Below are 21,463 nucleotides of genomic sequence, written 5' to 3'. Positions count from 1 at the left end.
GAAGAGCTAGAGTTGCTAGACGAAAAGTGACTGCAAGCTTAGCAACACATTAAATTCTATCAAGCTCAAATTTTTAGAGCATTTGATAAGAAGGTTAGATGCCGCACGTTCAAAGAAGGTGACTTGGTTCTCACTATCAGACGCCCAATGATTTTGAACTCCAAAAAGAAAGGGAAGTTCGAGCCAAAATGGGAAGGACCATTTGTAGTGGAAATTGTCTACTCAAATGGAGCATATCGTCTCATCACTCAAGATAGTGACAAACTCATGACACCTATTAATGGTAAATTTTTGAAAAAATAATACCCATAGGCCCTTGGTCAATGCACCTCATAGCAAAAGGAGAGACAAATCGAGGTAACGATTTCTTTGCTTGATCCCCTCTAAATTTCCCTAGCTAATCCTCTTCAATAGGATGACGGGACCACAAAACTATCACGTTAATGATTGCCTCTGATAGTCAATGATTAACTTTTGTTTAAAAAATATCCTTCCAATAGTAACCTACTATATGATGTGTTACTATCATGATTATCCTAACGTCGTCATTACCCTAAATAACGTTCGTTTTTTAACATTGGCCTATCAAGTGATATGTCTTTATTTCCATCATTGTCGTCATGCTTCTAAGTTACTAAACGACGTAATTTTTTTAACGTCATCATTTCCCTAAATGATGTTTGTTTTCCAAACATTGACCTACCAAGTCATGTGCCTTTGTGTTCATCATGATCGTCATACTCCTATATCACTGAACGACATGATTATCCTAACATCATCATTACCCCCAAATGATATTCGTTTTCCAATATTAGTTTACCAAGTGATGTGCATTTGTTTCCATCATTATCGTCATACTTCTAAGTCACTGAACGACATAATTTTCCTAACGTCGTCATTTCCCAAAAAATGTTTATTTTCCAACATTGGCCTACCAAGTGATGTGCCTTTGTTTTTATCATGGTTGTCATACTCCTATATCACTGAACGATATGATTATCCTAACGTCGTCATTACCCCAAATGACATTCGTTTTCTAACATTAGCCTACCAAATGAGGTACCTTTATTTCCATCATTATCGTCATACTTCTAAGTCACCGAATGACATAATTTTTCTAAAATCGTCATTTCCCCAAATGATGTTTATTTTCCAAATATTGACCTATCAAGTGATGTGCCTTTGTTTTTATCATGATCGTTATACTCCTATGTCACTGAACGACATGATTATCCTAATGTTGTTATTACTCCAAATGACGTTCGTTTTCTAGCATTGGCCTACCAAATGATGTGCCTTTATTTCCATCATTGTCGTCATACTTCTAACTCACTGAACGATATAATTTTTCTAACATCGTTATTTCTCAAAATGATGTTCGTTTTCCAACATTAGCCTACCAAGTGATGTGTCTTAGTTTTCATCATGGTTGTCACACTCCTAAGTCACTGAACGATATAATTTTTCTAACGTCGTCATTCCCCAAATGATATTCGTTTTTCAAAACATTAGCCTACTGTTTGTGGAAAAATTTATAGTAAAAAGAAACGAAGGAAAATTGATCTGTATTCCTTTAATCTCGATTACAATTTGGATTCCTGATTACAAAAAAAGAAGAGAATTGATCTGAATCCTCTCCTTTGTTTAAATCTGGGTTCTTCATGGTGGTAATAGAGTACCTTCCTCGAATGCTCGCGTCGAGTTTGCTCTCTGTTGACGATCCGAACGTCTTGATTCACTGGAACAGTATCTCCTCCACACGATTTGACGCCGTGGAGAAATTGCAAAGCAAGTTTTAGAACTCTTGATGAGTTGATTGATCTTAACCGTAATTGGTTAGACAAGCCAAGGATCTCTTCTTTGCTACCCCCGAGCCGGATCCAAAAGCCAGCCTCTCTAAACTGATTAAAGGGTGTAACCGCCCCCTTAATTCGCTCTTAAGTGGGGCTAATAGGATGTAACCGCCCCTTAAATCACTTCTGAGTGGAGTTGTGATCCCCTCAGATCGTGGGAAACAGTTTTAAAACTGTTTAGCTCGTGTTTGAACGAGTCAAACGCATAATCTGCGTTCTGGCATGAATTCTGCGTTCAAACGCAGTGTCTGGAAGCTCAGACACAGCAATTTGGAAGCTGCGTTGGCAGCGTTGGAAGCTGCGTTGGCAGCGTTGGAAGCTGCTCGTGAGTTGCGTTTGCAGCAATTTGGAAGCTGCGTTTGGCAGCTTGTAAGCTATGTTTGGTAGTGGATGGAAGCTGCGTTTGGCAGCGGATGGAAGCTGCATTGGCAGCATTCGGAGGCTGCGTTTGTGGCCGAACATGAGCTGCGTTGATAGCTGGATCTGAGCCGCATTTGCAGCGTTTAGAGATGAATGTGAGAGTCTTCAAATTGGTGTTGCATTTTGATGATGGTACACAGGGAGGACTTCCACGTTGGTTTGAAGAGACCGTCGATTTGTAGTCTCTTTCTGTCAGAGCGTTGCAAAGATCGTCGTTTTGTAATCTTTGCTTTGATATGTGAGAGTCGTCAGATTGTAACTCTCGATGTTGATTATGAAGGATGTTGATTAGAGCTTTCATCAGTTGTTGTGAAGGTCGTCAGATAGTAACCTTCATCGATCTACGTGAAAGTCTTCAAATTGTAGCCTTCTGGAAGTCATCAGATTGTAACTTTCATGATCCGTGTTTGATGGGGAATCAGCTATCTATTGTGATTTTTAGACAACCTACATCTACCAAGTGAGGTGTTTTTGTTTCCATCATCGTCGTCATAATTATATGTCACTGAACGACATGATCCTCCTAACGTCGTCATTTTTACAAGTGACATTCGTTTCCTATAACAAGTTTACCATATGATGAGCTTCGTTTTCGCAACTTGATGAGAGCGTAGTCGTTTTTATCATATATTTGATCCAATGACTAGAAATGCTAAGGATAGAGGAGAAATATTAGCACTTGAGTCTAAGAGAAACTCTTCAATAACTCATCACACTGAGAGGAAAAATATGGCTAAAAAAAAACAAAAGCACTTGAGTCTAAGAGAAACTCTTCAATAACTCATCACACTGAGAGGAAAAATATGGCTAGTCAAACTCAAACGGTAATTGGTAAAGACATATCAAGTCCGTTAATAGCTGAGGGTTTTCTAAAAATCCTAAGTTATGATTCTTCAATTGCACAAAAGAAGAGAACAATCTGTGGATAAAACTATAAACTTTATTCATGTAGTGATTGAAGTTACAACTACAGAAAGTCAAAGTACATAGATTGAACTTGGAAAACTCAAACTACACTACAAGGTTCGGTTACAAGTTCTTACAACGACCCTTGAACTACATTACGAGGTTCGTTTACAAGTGCTTTCAACAACCCTCAGGACTACACTACAAGGTTCGGTTACAAGTTCTTTCAATGACCTTCGAGGTTCGGTTACAAGTTTTTTCAATGACCTTCGATAAAGCCTTTTGTGCAACTTATTTGAGCCATTTACAATGGTGCTGAACTTCGGTTCTTATTGTTGAAGTTCCATCTTTCGCTCCTTGGCATGAAGTCTTTTCCATGCCCGACTTTCAACTTTGGTGCTGGTAGCACCCGCCCATCTGCTTGGGTAATTTGAGTACTAATAGAAACACTACAAGCTCTAAGCATAGGATCAGCATCTTCCCCATTCCAAAATAACGTGGATGAGTTACAGAGTGAAGCAGCACCTTTAAAATAGTTGCTGATGCTCGTGAGAAGAAGGATAAGCGCTTCAGTGGGTCCGTGAAGTTGCCACATAACCCAAAGTCCAAATGAAGGGTTGCATGCTGGGGGAAGCATGCTATGTTAAAGGAGTAAATATGATTGGACCTTCGATATCTCTTTGGAGTTGCACTCGAAAGTCCAACAAATTGCTGAAACACATCCTGACTTCGGTTCTGAAAGATTGAGAAATTCTCAAATGGGGATGACAGAAAAGCTTGAAGCTATGAAGTTGATAAGGAGGGGAACAAGGAAAAGAGGAAATTTCTCTGAGTCATTTTGTAAGAGGACTCAAAGAAGAAGATGATGGTTCTTCTCGAAGAGCGATAACCTATTTATAGGCAGTGGAGCCAATTAAGTGGCTGAGATCTGTTACACGAATCCTTGAGCATCAGATGGTCAAGAGGCATTGGAATTGAAGAGACACATTCAATACGTTCGTACTTAGAACAGATAGAGCAAGATTTGGAGAGGCGCATTAAGTATTAAATACTTATTGTTATCCTAACAAAGTGACAGATTCATGTGGATCAACAACTCGGGAACCTTTGGAGTCCAGATGTCTTTATTTAATGAAATTAATTCTTATTCCATATTCCAAAACGATGAAGGTCACTACCTCATTTGAGTTTGAACTTTGAGACTTAGTTGAGACCAGTTTGAACCTCATTTGTGAAGTCCAAAATGATGAAAGTCACTATTCAACCAAAGTTCGATAATTGGGACTTAGTTGGAATCAGTCGAACCTCATCTTAAATTTCAAAATGACGAAGGTCGCTATCTTAATTGAGTTTGAATTTCAAGACACAGTTGAGACCAGTTTGAACCTCGTCTTTGAAGGCAAAAACGACGAAGGTCACTACCTCGATTGAGTTCAAACTTCAAGACTCAGCTGAGACCAGTTTGAACCTTATCATTGAAGGCCAAAGTGACGAAGTTCACTATCCAGATTGAGTTCAAACTTTGAGACTCGGTTGAGACCAGATCGAACCTCATCTTCAATTTCAAAACAAACAAATGTTTTTATCTCAATCAAACTCTAATATTGAGATTAAATTGAGATGCTTCGATCCTTACATTGGAGGAACGAAGGTCATGATTTCGGACTAGACTCGAATAGTGAGATTTAGTTGAAATCACGTCGAACCTCACTCTAAAACTTCTAATTGACGAAGTTCATTGAATGACGAGGCTTATTCAGAATGATGTTCAACAAAATTTGAGCTTCGTCTTGAACTTCCGAGAGTAATTTTATCATGACGAAGTTCATCAAAACTAATGAACCTTGCTTCAACGAAGTGAGGCTCATCAGAGTAATTTTGAAAAAGTTCTAAGTGTTGAGACTCGTTAAGACAAGTCTTATGCCATTATGAAAGCATTGTGTGGTTAATGAACTTTATTAAGGAAGAACCAAAAGTGCGCGAACGAGAAAGTTGACTGACAAAAGCACAACTGTATTGATAAAATATCATAACAAATGTTTAACAGTTTGGCAGATTTCCTCAACAAGTTGGCTTAAGGATTCTTGGTGTGCCGATTCAACCTCAGCCATCGCTTGCTTGCATAGATCATCATCTGGAGGTACTTTCACATTACTTACAGCATTGCTTAGCCTCTCTAAATCATCAGACTCAGCCTGAAGCAATGTTTGATGTTCTGTGTGCTGGGTTGCCAAAGTTTTTTGCCTTTTAGTTGTGCTCTTCAACTTGTTCTCCACTTCGGCCAGCTTAGCCTAGATGTCAGCAAGCTCAGCTCTATAAGATTTGACTAAGCGTTGCTGGTTGTGTTCAGTATCAACGACCTTTTTGTTCTCGCTGGATAATTTTTTGCTGATGACCCCGAGCTCTTTGACCTTCTTCTTCTTCTCAAGCACTTGACGTTCAAGCTCAAATAGAGAATCATCCCTTTGCCTCAAAAGCTGCATAGCACGTTCTTCAGTTATAGGGAGAAGGGACTGATTACGGCGATCTTGCCAATTTTTTAAAAAGGCTTTCAACATTTACCAAATGCATCCAATAGGGTAGCGTGGCTATATCGCTAGTCAAGTTCTACATCACATGCAAAAGAGGTTCCAACACCGCCTTAATCCCAGCAAAATCTCCACCACGATCCAATACCTGAGTAGGGGATCCCTTAGAATGGTGAGGAAATTATTTCAGACCATCGACATCCCAAATTCTTTTGACAAGTCAAAAGAAGAAGAGGGTGTAACATGGGAAGGCACCACTTCTGACTAGCCAGCAGACGTAGATATTATTTCTGATGAAGTGAACAAAGCAGTTTCTACAATGGTTGTAGGAGCAGCAATGATAGTAGCTGGAGTTAGAATTTCCATTAAGGCGATAGAGCTGTCGGGTACAATGTTCATAGTCATTTCAGCCTTGGCTCCGGAAACTACGTCTAAAGCAACTTTGGTTCTAACAGTTGTTTCGAGATCAACAGTTGTATCCGTAGCTGCTCTGATTTTAATAGTTAAGCTTGGAGAAACCTCAGCTTCGGTTGGAATAATAGGGGTAACGGGAGCGTCCTCAGTAGTTACACTTGGTTCAGAGGGCGGTCTCATGCAGAGCCAAGATAGTGGAATGTCATCCGTAGATTGTAACTCTGTGTCAACTCCAATTGGTTCGACGGGAGGAGGAATCATCACTGGAGCTCCTCGTCTTGGCTTCTTCATAACGTGTTTAAATCTTCACAATAAACTCGATCCCTTGGACTTCTCTCCCACTTGCCTCGAAACTTCAGCTCCTTCCACTTGTTCTGTAGAAGGAATGTCGAAGGATAAACATCAATAAAGAAAAGCTTATGATAAGTTAACACTAGTGTACCAGTGGGTCCCATGGCGGGGTTGGGTTCCCAAAGAATAGCTTCAGTAGATTGACAAGGAGAGAGTCTACTCTCAGAGGCCTCAAGCTGAAAGTGCTCAAATGGCTCATCAGCACGAGCGAGATCCCAAAATTTGCCAAAAGCAGCTTCGGATCCAAGTGCCTCATCCTCCTCGACAGCGATAGGTATATTACTCTTGTATCATCAACACGCGGAGATCTCGGAGGTGTGCTTTCATCCAGATCCGCATGCACCTCTTCTTGAGTCTCGTGAGGACTAGATGGTCGGGATTCTTCAGCACCGAAATTTTCCTCGGCATATAAGAACTATTTGAATTCCAGTATGCGACTCCTATTAGAAGCGTTCCTGGATCTGTAACGGTGCCGAATGAAGCATAGTCCTGACAAGTTAATGTTGAAGTTTGGGATCACTGCATTCACCATGCAATGCCACTTGCAATAAGCAAGTGTTGTTCGGGGCTGATGATCCTGTTGTGGGAGTGAGAAGTGAGCGTCTGTGCCTCCGGCGATGGTCCAATACCAAGCCCTTTCTCTGATAATTAGACTACAACCATAAGATTGTAACTGGGTGTTGGGATTGCCAATGTACAATTGGTCATAACCAAACTGACGAGCAAAGCGGCAAGGCAAATAGGGCTCTAATACACACAGAACCGAATCGATAAATGAGATACCAGGGACAAATGTTCAAGAGCCATATGAAGCAACCAAGTGACAAAGAAGTGTAGCCCTAGCCATTTGATTCATCTACTATAGCTTGCTCGTAGCTGGTCCTCGAAAATGAGGAAAACACCAGTTGAAAGCAAAACTTTTATGATCCCAGAGAATGCGTCTCACCAAGGCCATATAATGCTTACTCCAATCTAAGTTTTTCAACCTCTGTATGAAAGGAATAACCCATCCCTCTACACGAGCAGAAGGCACACCCATAAGTGTGGGACAGTGCATAACGAACAACGCTATGAGATAGGCGTAGGGAAATTCTACTTTTAGGTTCTTAGAACCGTGGCAAAAAGCGTAACATAAGCACCACAATCCCCAATAAATACGGGCGATCATGGTAGGCAGAAGAGCGTATTGATGACTGTGTACCAAACAAATGGCCTGAAATACCACCTCTACTGGCAATGCATCGAAACTGTCAGAAGGAACAACAATATGCTTGAGCCATAACATGAGATATCCTGCCAGTAAGGATTTGGAAGAAATTGGCTCCCCACTTTGAAAAAAGTAACTGTCAAATGTCGTGCCTGCTGGGTAACAATGCTCATCTAAATATGTTACATAAGACATGTGTAGATTGGCAAGTATACGTCGAGATAGTTCGCCTGCCTCACAAGGACCCAATTGTACTATGGGGTCCTTCTTATGATCCAAGTTTTGAAAAAGGTAATGCACCTAGATTTTATGGCTGAGGAGCTTTTCACCTTTCTTATCAGCCCGTCCCTCCATGTTCGTGCAAATGTAATAATAGCACATAACTTTCCAGAAGGTTTCAACTACTTGAGGATGTTTCTTCTCTAATACAGTCAACTCCTTGTACCCGGGATATATTCCTCATAAGGATAGCTTCCGTATGTCAACCCGGAGACTTCAGCCATCTCATGAAGAGGAATTCCCAATTCACCATTTAGAGTGAAGAAGGTACGAGTGTCAGGATTATATAGCTTTAACACACCGAAGAACTGGTAAAAGTTATTCCTCAACCCGAGTTGTGTCGCCCTAATAAGCGCATAAAGCCCAAATCTCTGTAGATCCCCCTGATTCTCCTGCAAGATATATTCGGTAACACGAGGCTACCATTAGGAAGGACTCCAATGAGACCAACCAGGAGTCCTAAAGTCCTTAGCGGGGACTTGCCCCTTTAATTTAAAGAAACCCCATTTCAAAAGTGTTAGCCTCTTCGGCTGTTTCACCGACGGGTAATTCTCTATGGAATAATCCCGGGTGCAATCCGGTGACGTAGCAACTGCTACTGTCTATCTTGACACCGTTTCTAGAGAAATGACCACATATTACCCCATCTTGTGTTGAGGTTAAGTCCCAATCCATTTTCCTAGGGGCATAAACAATCTTCAAGGCAGTGAAAAAATAGTCGTGTTCCATCTGAGGCAAGAATATACGGCACCCATTAATGGTCCTAAACCATCGATAGGTGCCCAATTCCGATAGGACTGGATCCTCTGAAGAGTCTCCAAATAGAAAAGCAGGCTTTACGATGTAATCACGGTCGACTGATTCCAAGGGAGCGTCCGTGATCAAACGCCTAAAGGTGGAAATCGAAGGCTCAGAAAGAAGTTGAAGTTCTTCTTGTCCTCGATCCCCGAACATAGGGATGTTTTTGAGGGAGGAATAGTGTAAATCATATTTCATCCCTTGAGTACTATTAGCTCCAAAAGCACCATGTTGGGGAATTGGAACAGAAGAATGTAAAACTGCACAAGTGACAAACAAAGTTACTCCATAGGATGAGTCGTGGCCCAATGATATGAAGGTCACTCCAACAACGAACTTCGCTAAATAGACGAACCTCGTCTAATGACGAACTTTGTAAAAAAGACGAACCTCGTCTAATGATAAACTTTGTTAAATAGACGAACCTCATCTAATAATAAACTTCATTAGATAGACGAACCTCGTTTAACAACAAAGTTTGAGCTCTGTTAGTTGAACTCACTTTATATGTTGGATGAACCTTGTCAGTAAAGACAAAGTTTGTCAATTTAACGAACATCGTCAGGGAAGACGAAGTTCGTTGGTCAAACGAAAGCTCATTTGATAGACATTGAGGATAAACCTCATCAGAATAGCCAACACAGTTGGACATATAGAGTTCAATCGGCAAATGAGGTTCATCAGAAAAAGACAAAATATGTCAAGACGACGAACTTCGTCAAATTAAAAGACTTCATCTTTCAGAGGAATTTCACCTAAGGAAGAGAGAAATGTTTATTTCCCTCAAGAAACCCAAGTCTAAAATAGATAGGATTCATCTGTGTTGAAGCACAGATCTTGTTTTCAGATCTATTAACTGAGAAAACATGTGAAGCCGCAGAATCATCTGAAGGACCGGCGACCTTCTTGCCCTTGTCTCTGTTTACAGCGATTTTAGGAGCCATTGGTCTCGGATTAGAAGCTCTCCAAGAAGAAAAGTTCAAAAGTTAGGAGATGAAGGGTTTTGATAACTCAAGCAATTAGAAGAAGAAATGACTCTTCGTATGATGATGCCATATATATAGAGGCGGGAGAAATAAAATCAAGGGTCGAGATCTTCGATTGAGATCGTTGGATAAATCTCTTTCCCAACGAGATCTGCAGGCAAGATCTATGGAGGAGATCTCAAAGCACTAGTTGGCAGCCAACTATCAGGTCTTGAAAAGGTGCATAACAATTACTGTTGATAAGGATGAAAGGTGACATATAGGCGTGAGTCTGACAATACTCATATGGAAAGACGAAGGTCAGTCAATTGCCAAACTTCATGGCGAAGCTTACAGAAGTATTGATTTACGAACAATGAGGCTAAGTTCGTCTTAATAGGATTCAAAGTGTTTCAGACTCTATACAACCTTATTCAAGTCTAAAAACTTTAAAGGGGGTTTTGTAGGCATTAAAAAATGCTGAACTTCGAGATATAACGAAGGTCATCAAAGGGACGAACCTTGTTATGGTCAAAGAGGAGACTCATCACCCAGTGAGGAGCCATATCAGAAACGAGGTTCAAAGCTTATCATTGGAAACAAGGTTCGAAGTTCGTTATTGGATACAAGGTTCGAAGATCGTCATTAGATACGAGATTCGAAGCTCGTCGTTGGATACAAGGTTCAAAGCTCTTCATTGCATACGAGGTTCGAAGCTCATCATTGGATACGAGGTTTTGAAGCTCATCACCAGACATCAAGCTCATCAGTGAAGATGAGACTCGTCAAAAGAAAACTCACAAGACTAGCTACGTAGTTGGACTCAGCTATTAAAGACGAAGTTCGTTAGTGAATACGAAGATCGTCAGACGACGTCAGTGAAGATAGAGTTAGCTATACTACAAACTTGACCTTAGAAAATGAACCTTATTGCATATTAAAGCTCGTTCAATTAGATGAACTTTGTCATGCAGCGAGGCTCGTCGTCCGTAGGAGATCCAGTTATAACATCTCCAAAGACCTAGTCAGCCACTTGGGCTAAACTATAGGAGCACATTATGCCCCATTAACTAATATGGGTTGAATTAGAGGAGGCAGTTACGCTCTCTACTCATAATTTTAGCACGTTAGTTTTGTACTAAAACTCTATAAATAGCCATGAGCTGCTATGAAGAAGGGACTTTTAGACTTTTAGAAGATCTTTGGGTATCACGTGAAGAGAGATCAGTATATGTATTCTCGTGATCTAAGCCACCGTCAAAAGCTTTCGTGATCTTGTTCTGATCATCAACGGGAAGCAATCTCGGCTTGAGCATCGAGAGAAGCATCCTTTCGCCACCAAGAAATCACTTTTAAACAAAAAAGAAGTCAAATCAATCTTCTCTTCCTTTGTAATTGAGAGAGTGAGTGATTGTAAGGGATTCGTGCTAAGTGATCGAACCCATTCTTAAAACAAGAATCAATCAACTTTAATTTTTCAACCCTACAAGGCTAAGTACGTGGTCATGGCAGAGAGAATGAAGGAAGCATTATGGTTGTAGGGTCTTCTAGATGATTTGGGGGTTGAACAGAGTTGTGTGAACTTGTGGTACGATAGTCAAAGTGTGATTCATTTGGCTAAGAATCAAGTTCATCATGCTAGTACCAAGCATATCGTGTCAGATGTTATTTTGTGTAGGATGCCATAGAGGAAGGTGATATTTCTCTCATGAAAATGCATACAAATGAGAATCCCGCAGACATGTTGACCAAAGTGGTGACAAGTAGTAAGTTTTAGTATTGCTTAGACTTGCTTCATATCAGACCGTGTTAATCTGCCCAAGAGGGCATGATATTTCGTGGCGGTTATGGGGTGAGGTGGAGACTATATGGAGAACAATGTGCAGAACTATGATTAGTTTGATCCTTGGTCAGAGGGTACGTAGGCAGTTATGGTATAATGGTGCAGCTAGTTTGGTGTTTTAGATCTCTCTTGTGATGCTCGCAGTGTTCTTCTAGTGTTCATCCAAAATTTAAGGTTTATCAAATGATGTACGAGGTGGAGAATTGTGAATGATGCGAGACACCAAAGAGTGTCTCGGCATTGTACGCACGAGACACCCTGAGATGTCTCGGTACTCGAGACACCTCAGGGTGTCTCGAAATCCGAGAGCGGGCGGTTTTGTTTTCCAGATTGGTTTTGGACTGAGATTTGGTATAAATAGGAACGTTGTTTCCTAGGGTTTATAAGATAAAAAAAAATAAAAAGGGGAGAGTTTTAATAAACTTAGAGGGATTGAACAAGGAAGAGGCTATCTTCTCTTGGGTAAAATTGAAGCTTCATCTCTTTGGGACGAGTTGTAGATTGTGCAAATCGTCGGTGTTCTCCATCATAGTGGAATCTCCCCTCACCCCTCCTGTGGACGTGGGCTAGTTTACCGAACCATGTATATCTCTCGCCTCATTTACTTTGGGTATTGTTTTATGTATATTTGTCATTGCTTGTCGTTCTCTTAATATTTAAATCTTAATTTGATATCGGGAAGAGTGTATCTCACCTCGCTGAGATATTCACTTCTATTCTTGTTTCCAAAACAAAACAGGAACATCGAGACTGGTTGGAGTTTGTGTAAACTCAACCAGGTTTTTTATCTCGAGGTGATTCGCTTTCGCTGCGAGTGGGCGTTTCGGCGACCAACACATAGTGGTTTTTTCTTTGCATTTAGTGTTTTTTGGTCATATATTAGTTGGTTTATCATCAACCTAACCGAGATGCATGAAACAATGGATTGATTTGGAGTCAAAACCTCAGTTTCATTCTTAAACTGTGCATACATAGAGTAAAACTTCATTATTACTAGGATCACAAGCCTTTGTCTTGCCCATTGTAGCACGTGTGTCGCCCAGGGCATAAAGGGCATGATGACTTGACGTCATCCCCACCCTCCTCCGGCTTATCACTGGCAGTCTGTTTAGTGACGTTGAAGAATCCATATGTTAAGCATATAACTAGCCTTCCTTCTTGAGCCGAGATGGCTCTTTCTCGTGTATAGTCAACTCCACTCTCCTCCACAAGCTGAAGACGTCCTAAAGCAGCTAGCTAGAAATGTCTGCGAAAGGAGATAAAAACTTTGGTATCTCTTCAAGCCAGAACCTAGCTGAAATACTTCTCTAAATGTAGGAAATCCAAGCCTTTGATAATGACTAAATGTGTTACACGTACATATACCAAACTAAATATGGGGGGGGTGGTGGTGGTGGTCATGGTGATGTCCTACTAGACAAAGGTTTCACATGAATATTCCCAAAGTTTGACTCAAGAAGAAGGGTATACTTGAGACTCAGAAGTTCAATAAGAGATTAAGGTTATAATGGGTATGCTGATTCGAAGACAATATCACGGGTAGACTATTATCAGATCCATTCCCCTTGGACGTACACATCTTTACTCATATGCTCAACATGTAACCAACACTACACTATGCACACAAGATGCACGATTGATATTTTGAATGAATAGATACAATGGTATAGTCAGACATACAGATGTGCGTGCTTTTACTCAGGAAAATGGAAACAATATAGCTTTTTGTTTTTAAATTGTTATGTTGTGTTGACTCTTAAGTTTACGAACTTAGAACTCTCCCAAATGAAGACAAAGAACTTACTTTTATTTCTTTAATTTTTTCTTAATGAAACAAGGATTATAATAGCCCTTTATATAGGCTTAAAAAACAAAACGTATGGGCATACCAATAGTCACAAATTAAACTCCTATTTTAATATCATAAAAATAAAATATCATAATGGAGTGAGTAACTCTTATTCTTCCATAACCTATGTCTCTTCCCCTTCTAAACTTATGATCCTTGCACTTCTAAAACTCATGCTATTAACCTTATTTATTCTAACATTTTAATTTGATATTCCAACATGCCCCTTCAAATCAAAATGTCTTTATGCTAAGCATATCTCTTAGCCTCATAAAAGTTTCACCTAATAATGGCTTGATGAATATGTCTGCTACGTGTTCAGTGGTGTGACGATGCTTCAGTTCAACGGTTTTCTGCTTTACATGGTCTCTGAAAAAAAATAAAACCGTGTATCTATGTGTTTGCTCCTCCCATGATGTACTGGGTTCTTTGCAAGCTGGATAGCTGATTTCTTATCCACAAAAATTATGGTCAGGTCTTCTTGTGGATGATCCAACTCCTCTAATATGTTCCTCAACCAAATTGCTTCACATACTGTAGATGTAGTCGCCACATACTCTGCTTCACATGAAGATAAGGCTACAATTCCTTTCTTCTTTGAGGTCCATGAAAATACAGTTGACCCAAGATAGAAGACATAGCATGTGGTGCTTTTCTTCTCATCTTGGTCACCTCCCTAGTCACTATCTGAGTAACCAACTAGTTGTACATTTTTATCATATGCATAGAATAGACCCAGGTTGAGTGTGCCTTTGATATACCTTAGTATCCTCTTCACAGCTAGCCAGTGAGACTCCTTCAGTGTCTTCATGTAGCGGCTCACAAGTCCGACTCTATAAGTAATATCGGGCCTTGTGATCGTCAAGTATCTCCGGCTGCCAAGTAGACTTTTGAAAAGAGTTGAATCCACAAAACGTCCGTCTCATTCTCTTGAGAGCTTCATTTCGATGGCTACTGGGGTGTTCACAGGGTTGCATTCATTCATCTTGAACTTTTGATTTCCTTCATGTAATTCTTCTGGGATATAAAAATCCCCTCTTGCTGCTGCTTCAGTTCAATGCCAAGAAAATATGACATCAATCTATTATCCGTCATCTTAAATTCATTAAACAATGCTACCTTGAATTCAGCAAGCATCTCGGTACTACTTCCTGTGTATAATAAATCATCAACATAAAGACAAATTATTAGAAATTTGCCTTTATGGTTCCTCTTCATGTAGATGGCATAATAAATCATCAACATAAAGACAAATTATTAGAAATTTGCCTTTATGGTTCCTCTTCATGTAGATGGCATGTTCATAGGGACATTTAATGAAGCCTCTTCATGTAGATGGCATGTTCATAGGGACATTTAATGAAGCCGTTTTGATGAAGATAGCCATCAATTCAGACGTTCCATGCTCGTGGTTCCTACTTTAAGCCATACAATGCTTTCTTCAAATGGTACACTTTGTCTTCTTGCCCTTTCACAAGAAAGCCTTCTGGTTGTTGCACGTACACCTCTTCCTCAAGAATGCCAATGAGGAATGCTGATTTGACATCCAAATGATATATATTCCACCTGTGATGAGCTGCAAGTAAAATTAATAGTCTCACCATATCCAGTCGAGCAACCGGGGCAAAGACTTCTTCATAGTCGATGCCGTACTTTTGTTTGTAACCTTTCGCTACAAGCCTCGCCTTGTACCGATCAACTTTACCATTTGTTGTGCGCTTGATCTTGTACACCCACTTGACACCTATTACCTTTTCATTTTGTGGAAGTGTTGTCAACTCTCAAGTGTCATTCTTTTGGATGGTGTGGATCTCCTCCTCCATTGATGTTCGTCAACAATCTTCTTTTACGGCTTTTTGGAAGGTGTAAGGTTCAGGATCAGCATATAAGCAGAAGAGATTTGACTCTCTGTCTTCTTCTATCTGCTCATAGATCTCCCTGAGGCTTCTCATTTTGATGCGACCTCGTTGTACGGTTAGTCCGCTGCTACTACCTTCCCCAGAAGATGGAGAACCTCTTGCATGAGAGGGTGTAGAATGTGGAGGAGATGGTGGCATAGCTGGTGATGGTACCTCATGTAGAGATTCATCAGGTTCATCCACCATGGGTTGATCTTTGGTAGTCTCTTCATTGCTCCAGTTCCATGCTTCTTCTTCATTGAAGACAATATCTCTACTAACAACTAGTTTCTTGCTTAGTGGATTGTAGAGCTTGTATGCCTTCATCTCCTCGCTATATCCGATGAAAATACATTTTCACCATGATTGTCAAACTTCTTCCTTTTGACTTCAGGTATTTGAGCATATGCAACACACCCAAAAATTCGTAGGTGTGTCACACTAGGCGTGTAACCTCTCCATGCCTCTTGAGGTATCATGTTCTTCACTATCTTTGTAGGACATCGGTTGAGCAAATAAGCATGAGCACACTATGGCTTCTGCCCAGAACTGCTTTGGCAATCCCTTTTCTTTGAGCATGGTTCTTGTCATGTCAAGGATGGTCCGGTTCTTTCTTTCTGCAATGCTATTTTGCTGTGGTGTGTAGGTAGTAGTAAAGTTTTTCTTTATACCTTGCTCCCTGTAATATTCTTGAAACAGATTTGAGGTGTACTCACCACCTCGATCAGATCAAAGAATTTTTAGCTTGTGGCCGCTCTCTGCTTCAACTAAATCTTTAAAATGCTTGAATGTAGTAAAGGCAGCAGATTTTTTTAAGAGTGTACACCCACAACTTTTTACTAAAGTCATCACTGAAGGTTATAAAATATCTATTACCTCCCAAAGAGACGGGATCGATCGGTCCGCAGATGTCGGTGTGAATAAGTTGCAATTGTGCCTTTGCTCTCCATGATTCTCCACTGGGAAAAGGAAGTTGTGGTTGCTTGCCAATTACACAACCTTCACAAATATGATTCAGTGGATCGATTGTTGGTAGACCTCGTATCATACCAGCTGTAGACAGTAACTTCAGGCCGCTAAAGTTTAAATGGTCAAAGCGAAGATGCCACCTCCATGACTCATTCTCCATGAGTCCTTGAAAACACTTGTCGACTTTCGTGTTTAAATACAAGGGAAACATGCAGTTCCTTGTCATCTTAACACAAGTTATGAGGCCTCCATTTGTATTTTTCAACCAAAGATGGTTGTTCTACATATGTACTTTGTATCCCTTTCTGAGTAATTGATCGATACTAAGAATATTACTTTTCATGTTAGGAATATAGTAAACATCGGAAATATACTCGGGCTTACCATCCTTTTGGTAGATTTTAATCTTCTCTTTGCTTTCAACCGGGAGTTTTGAAGAATCTCTCAGGCTCACACTTCCATGAACTCCTTCTGCGAGTTCTATGAAAAGTTCTTTCTTCCCGCACATGTGGTTGCTAGCACCTGAGTCAAGGTACCAAGCATCATTCTCAACACTTGAATCATCATGAGCAAGAAGAAGCGTAGAGTTGTTACCCACATCATTTGTTGCTTCGGAAAGATTGGTTTGATATTTAGTTTTTGTGCTAACAATCTGAAGCATAGTGCCCAAACTTATGACAGTTATAGCACTGAACATACTTGTTGTTTCCACGCCCAGGTGTGGATCTTCCACGATTGCTTCGTCCTCGTCCTCTAAAGCTTTGGGTCACTACTTGATTTTGAGTGGTTTACTGTTGGGGACCACGTCCCCTGCCTCTACCACGACCACGACCATGACCTCTACCTTGTGAGCCTTGATTACTTAGAGTCAATGTTGACTCTAGCACTTGTTCCAAAACTATGGAACTAGCCTTCTTTTGCATTCGTTGTTCATAAACTTGGAGAGATCCCAAGAGCTCCTCTATTGAGATCTCCTCCAAATTTTTTTACTCCTCAATTGCCGCCACCACATGCTCGAATTTTGGTGTGAGTGATCGGAGCAACTTCTCCATCACTCGGATGTTCTCTATCTTCTTTTCATTTCTTCTCATTTTATTCACAATTAGAAGTAATCGTGAATAAATTTTTTCTTCATCTTTCATTTGAGCGGCTTCAAGGTCGCCCCTCAAAGTTTGGAGGCGAATTCACTTCACCTGCTCGACACCTTTGTAGATGGTAGGAAGGATTTCCCATGCTTCCTTGCTCGTCGTTGCTTCGGCAACTCTCTCAAAGGTAGACTCGTCCAACCCTTGATAGAGTAAAAAACGAGCCTTGCTATCCTTCTTTCTTTGCTCTCTGAGAGCCTTCTTCTCTTCGGCGGTGTAAGTGGCTTCTACTTCTGGTGTAGGTTCCGTGAACCCATCAATGATCAGCTCCCACAACTCTTGAGAACCAAATAAGGCTCTTATTTGGATTGACCAACTCTCATAGTTATCTTTCGATAGTTTGGGCACTTGAGGATTGAGAAGATTATTTGTGGTAGCCATGAGAAGAAGAGAGAATGGAAAAATTGGATCAAGTGGCTCTGATACCACTATTGACTCTTAAGTTTACGAACTTAGAACTCTCCCAAATGAAGACAAAGAACTTACTTTTATTTCTTCAATTTTTTCTTAAAGAAACAAGGAATACAATAGTCCTTTCTATAGGCTTCAAAAACAAAATGTATAGGCATAACAATAGTCACAAATTATAAACTCCTATTTTAATGTTATAAAAATAAAATATCATAAAAGAGTGAGTAACTCTTATTCTTCCATAACCTATGTCTCTTTCTAAACTTATGACCATTGCACTTCTAAAACTCATGCGATCAACCTTATTTATTCTAACATTTTAATTTGATATTCCAACATATTTCCCCATTAAGCTTTAGTCAAGAGTATATAGACACAAGAGACTCTCATTAATCAAGAAATTAAACATTGTCAAAATATGATGGAAATACATGATACGCATCAGCATCTCAAACTTACATATTCAACATTCCAGCTTCACTAGAACAAACATTAATGCACACATATACTTACGTAATACTCATCATCAATCCGTGTTCCTCGATCTCCTCTTCAACTTAACCTGCAGCCCATTATTCACTTGAATAATGATCGCAATCTTAGGATCAACAGCGTGGCCTTCGACTACCTGCACGTTGAAGTTGTATATCACTGCAGCGGCGATCAATTTTATCTGTGTGATGGCCATGTTCTTCCCTAAACAAGACCTCGCTCCTGAGTGGAATGCGATGAACTTGTATGAAGGCTCGAGCCTCAGCGTTCCCTTCTCCGTAATCCATCTCTCGGGCTTGAACTCCAAGCAATCCTTCCCCCAGATTTCCTCCCTTCTTCCCATTGAATACATGGAGAAGATTATCTTAGTGCCAGCCTGAACTTTGTGGCCGCTGGGCAAGATATCGTCCCTTTTAGCAACCTTATGATTGAAAGGTAAAGATGGGTAGAGCCTTAGGGTTTCGCACACGACCGCTTGCAGGTAGACCAATGCTTCAATCTCCGCAGCTTTGAACACAGTCATTTCATCATTTTCATCATCGTTGACCTTAGAGGAGGGTCGAAGCTTCCTAAGCTCTTCTAGCATCTTTTTCTCGACATCAGGGTTGCTGGTGACTAGCCAGAACAACCAGATGAGGGCCGCTCCTGTGGTGCCATTGCCTGCAGCTAGGAAAGTTAACGACGTGTCTCTCAAGAACTTGTCGTCAGAGTGATTGATGAATGACGTGATCACATCAGTTCGCTCTTCTTTGGTTCTGCTTTGGCTGTCGCCAATTTTCTCACGCTCTCTTTTATCGCGAATACATTTGTCGACGAAACGGTCTATCACCTCCATTGCCTCCGCCATCTTCTTCTCTTTACCCAACCGTAGCTTCCTCAGCAGCTTCCACCAAAACCTGGGAACTATGTGTCGGAAGAGGAGGACCTGTTCGATTTGGTCTAATGCCATTGCAAACGGAATGCTGGGGAAGTCAGAAGCAAGATAGCCAGGATCCACGCCCATAGCCAAATCACATATGGTGTCGAAGATCAATCTCATGGACACATCGCTCAGATTGACCACCTTATCGCATTCAGCCATCTTGTTCAAGAGGGGAAGGAGCACCTTCACCACTTTTTTTAAGGTGAGCTCGCCAACAGAGGACCGAAACCTTGGCGCGTTCACATGTGCTTGAACCATTCTTCTCCGGTCCTTCCACAAGTCCCCGTTGACATTGAGGATACCGTCCCCAAAAACATCGAATATCTCAATGAACTCTTCACCTTTTGGATAGTCAGAGAAGTGAACATTGAACATGTGGTTGGCATTATCGGGGCTGCATGTCAGTAAGGAGTCCATCCCACAGAACCACGGGCCTTTGAACATGAAAGTGTTGCCGAACTCTTGAAACATGGAGGTCACGTGGTCGAGGAGGTGGTGGTTGTTGGCGATGATTGTCGGAAGCATGCCGACAACCGGCCAGTTGACGACGACCTTGCTGCCTCGACGAGTCGTGCAGCGAAGTAGGTAGGCGAGGAGAGCGGCAAGTATTGCTAAGTGAATCTCTGGAAACCTTTGGAAGACGAGGCATCCTTCTCGGAGGTATGCATGCCAACTCTCGTTCATTTCTGTTTCGTTTGAGGAGATGGGTTTGGATGTGCAATGAAGTTAATGAACGGATTTGTCTACTTTATAAGATTACTGAAGGTGTCAGAAAGCCAACAAGAAAATATTCTTCTTTATTTGTGATTAATGCCATTAAGTTGTTTGCCGTTGGGTGCATTATACTTGGATGTGTACGTGTGAACCACATTCAAGGAACTCTTATTGAGACTTTTCTAACTTAATTATATCCAACTTGGGATCATTAAACTTTATCAGGATGATGTTGATGCGGGTGTATTCAACAACTTGGTTCTGTAATAATTCTTAAGTCTTAAACAGTCATAAGCAATTAATATATGGATGTGAAGATAATTTAGTCCAAGTTTTTATCCTCAAGTAGCTTGCATATTTTGATCTACATGTTGATAGTGAATAATGCTCTAAGCTCCCTCAGTGTTGGTTATTTTCGGTGGCTGAAGGGTGTCTTCAAGATATCTACATGTAGGATTGATTGTAGATATAACTTTTGTACCATAGAAATTACCCACTTACTACTCCTAAACTTTGTTTTCTAAGTACCTCTCTGTTAAATGCACATGTATTATAGGGATGCAGGTTAAACATCTGCTGATAGACCCTCTTATGTCCAGCAGAGTTACTCTGCTATCTATACATGTACGTACTACATATAAGGAAGACATGTTCACCATTTATAAGAGCTAACTCTGTTTAGGAAATCTCTTTACAAATCACTGAAATATCAGGAAATATCTCTGCAACAAACTAATGTTACATGACACTTATTGAGTATAAATAACGGAAAAAGCAATCTGTTTGGGTACAAATTCAATAAATGGGTTTTGAGACTCTGTTTTATTAATAACAGGTAGTCGTTATGCCTTCACGGATATGGATCATCTATGCTATGAGTTAATAGTAGTATATGCTATCAAGTCTCTCTCTTCCGCTACAATGGTCTGAGGCAAGTTCAAATCCCTCTTCTTCAGTGTCTTTTATCCTTACGAAGTAGCATATACTTTTCTACTGGCTTATGATGTTTTCCTACATGTATTTCTGTCTCTAAGTTTTCTCTAAATATTTTCGGTATGTCGTGAAGAGGAATCCTTCTCTCTGGTATGGAGGCTAAGTCCAGTTCATTTGGTGGAGAGAAGTTCTTGATGTGCGATGAACTTGTTGGGGCACTTGTCAATTTGACAGGCTGCTACATTGTGAATAAGAAAGGACCCTGATTTCTTTGGACTTAATACCACTAAGTGGTTAGTTGTTAGTTCATTAAACATGCATAGACCTGATTAATTTCTTTGGACTTAAATGCCACTAAGTGGTTAGTTGTTAGTTCATTAAACTTGAATTAATAAAAAACGAACTGTACATGATAATATGATGGTGACAAAACTATTTCATTAAGTTATGCATTAAGCTATTTCATTTCTAGGTCAAATCCTATAAAAGTTTCTAAAATGAGGAAACAATTGTTTTGCATGTGCCACAGCTATCTTTGGACTTAAGGTGACATGATTTGGGTGTTC

General features: G+C 40.4%; 1 protein-coding gene across 1 annotated transcript; it reads right to left on the bottom strand.

Annotated features, from left to right (window-relative positions):
- Positions 18,297–19,945, bottom strand: LOC109849697 (alkane hydroxylase MAH1-like). The gene has a single exon (XM_020419557.1). It carries the CDS (start codon positions 19,932–19,934, stop codon positions 18,363–18,365), a length of 1,572 nt encoding a protein of 523 aa, XP_020275146.1. The 5' UTR covers positions 19,935–19,945; the 3' UTR covers positions 18,297–18,362.

The sequence above is a fragment of the Asparagus officinalis genome, chromosome 7, assembly GCF_001876935.1.
Source record: "Asparagus officinalis chromosome 7, Aspof.V1, whole genome shotgun sequence".
Taxonomy (NCBI): domain Eukaryota; kingdom Viridiplantae; phylum Streptophyta; class Magnoliopsida; order Asparagales; family Asparagaceae; genus Asparagus; species Asparagus officinalis.
Note: the sequence above shows the minus strand (reverse complement) of the source record. Positions and strands in the feature narration are given on the sequence as shown.

Coding starts and splice junctions, on each gene's coding strand:
- LOC109849697 (XM_020419557.1), bottom strand. CDS start 19,934: ATGAACGAGAGTTGGCATGCATACCTCCGAGAAGGATGCCTCGTCTTC.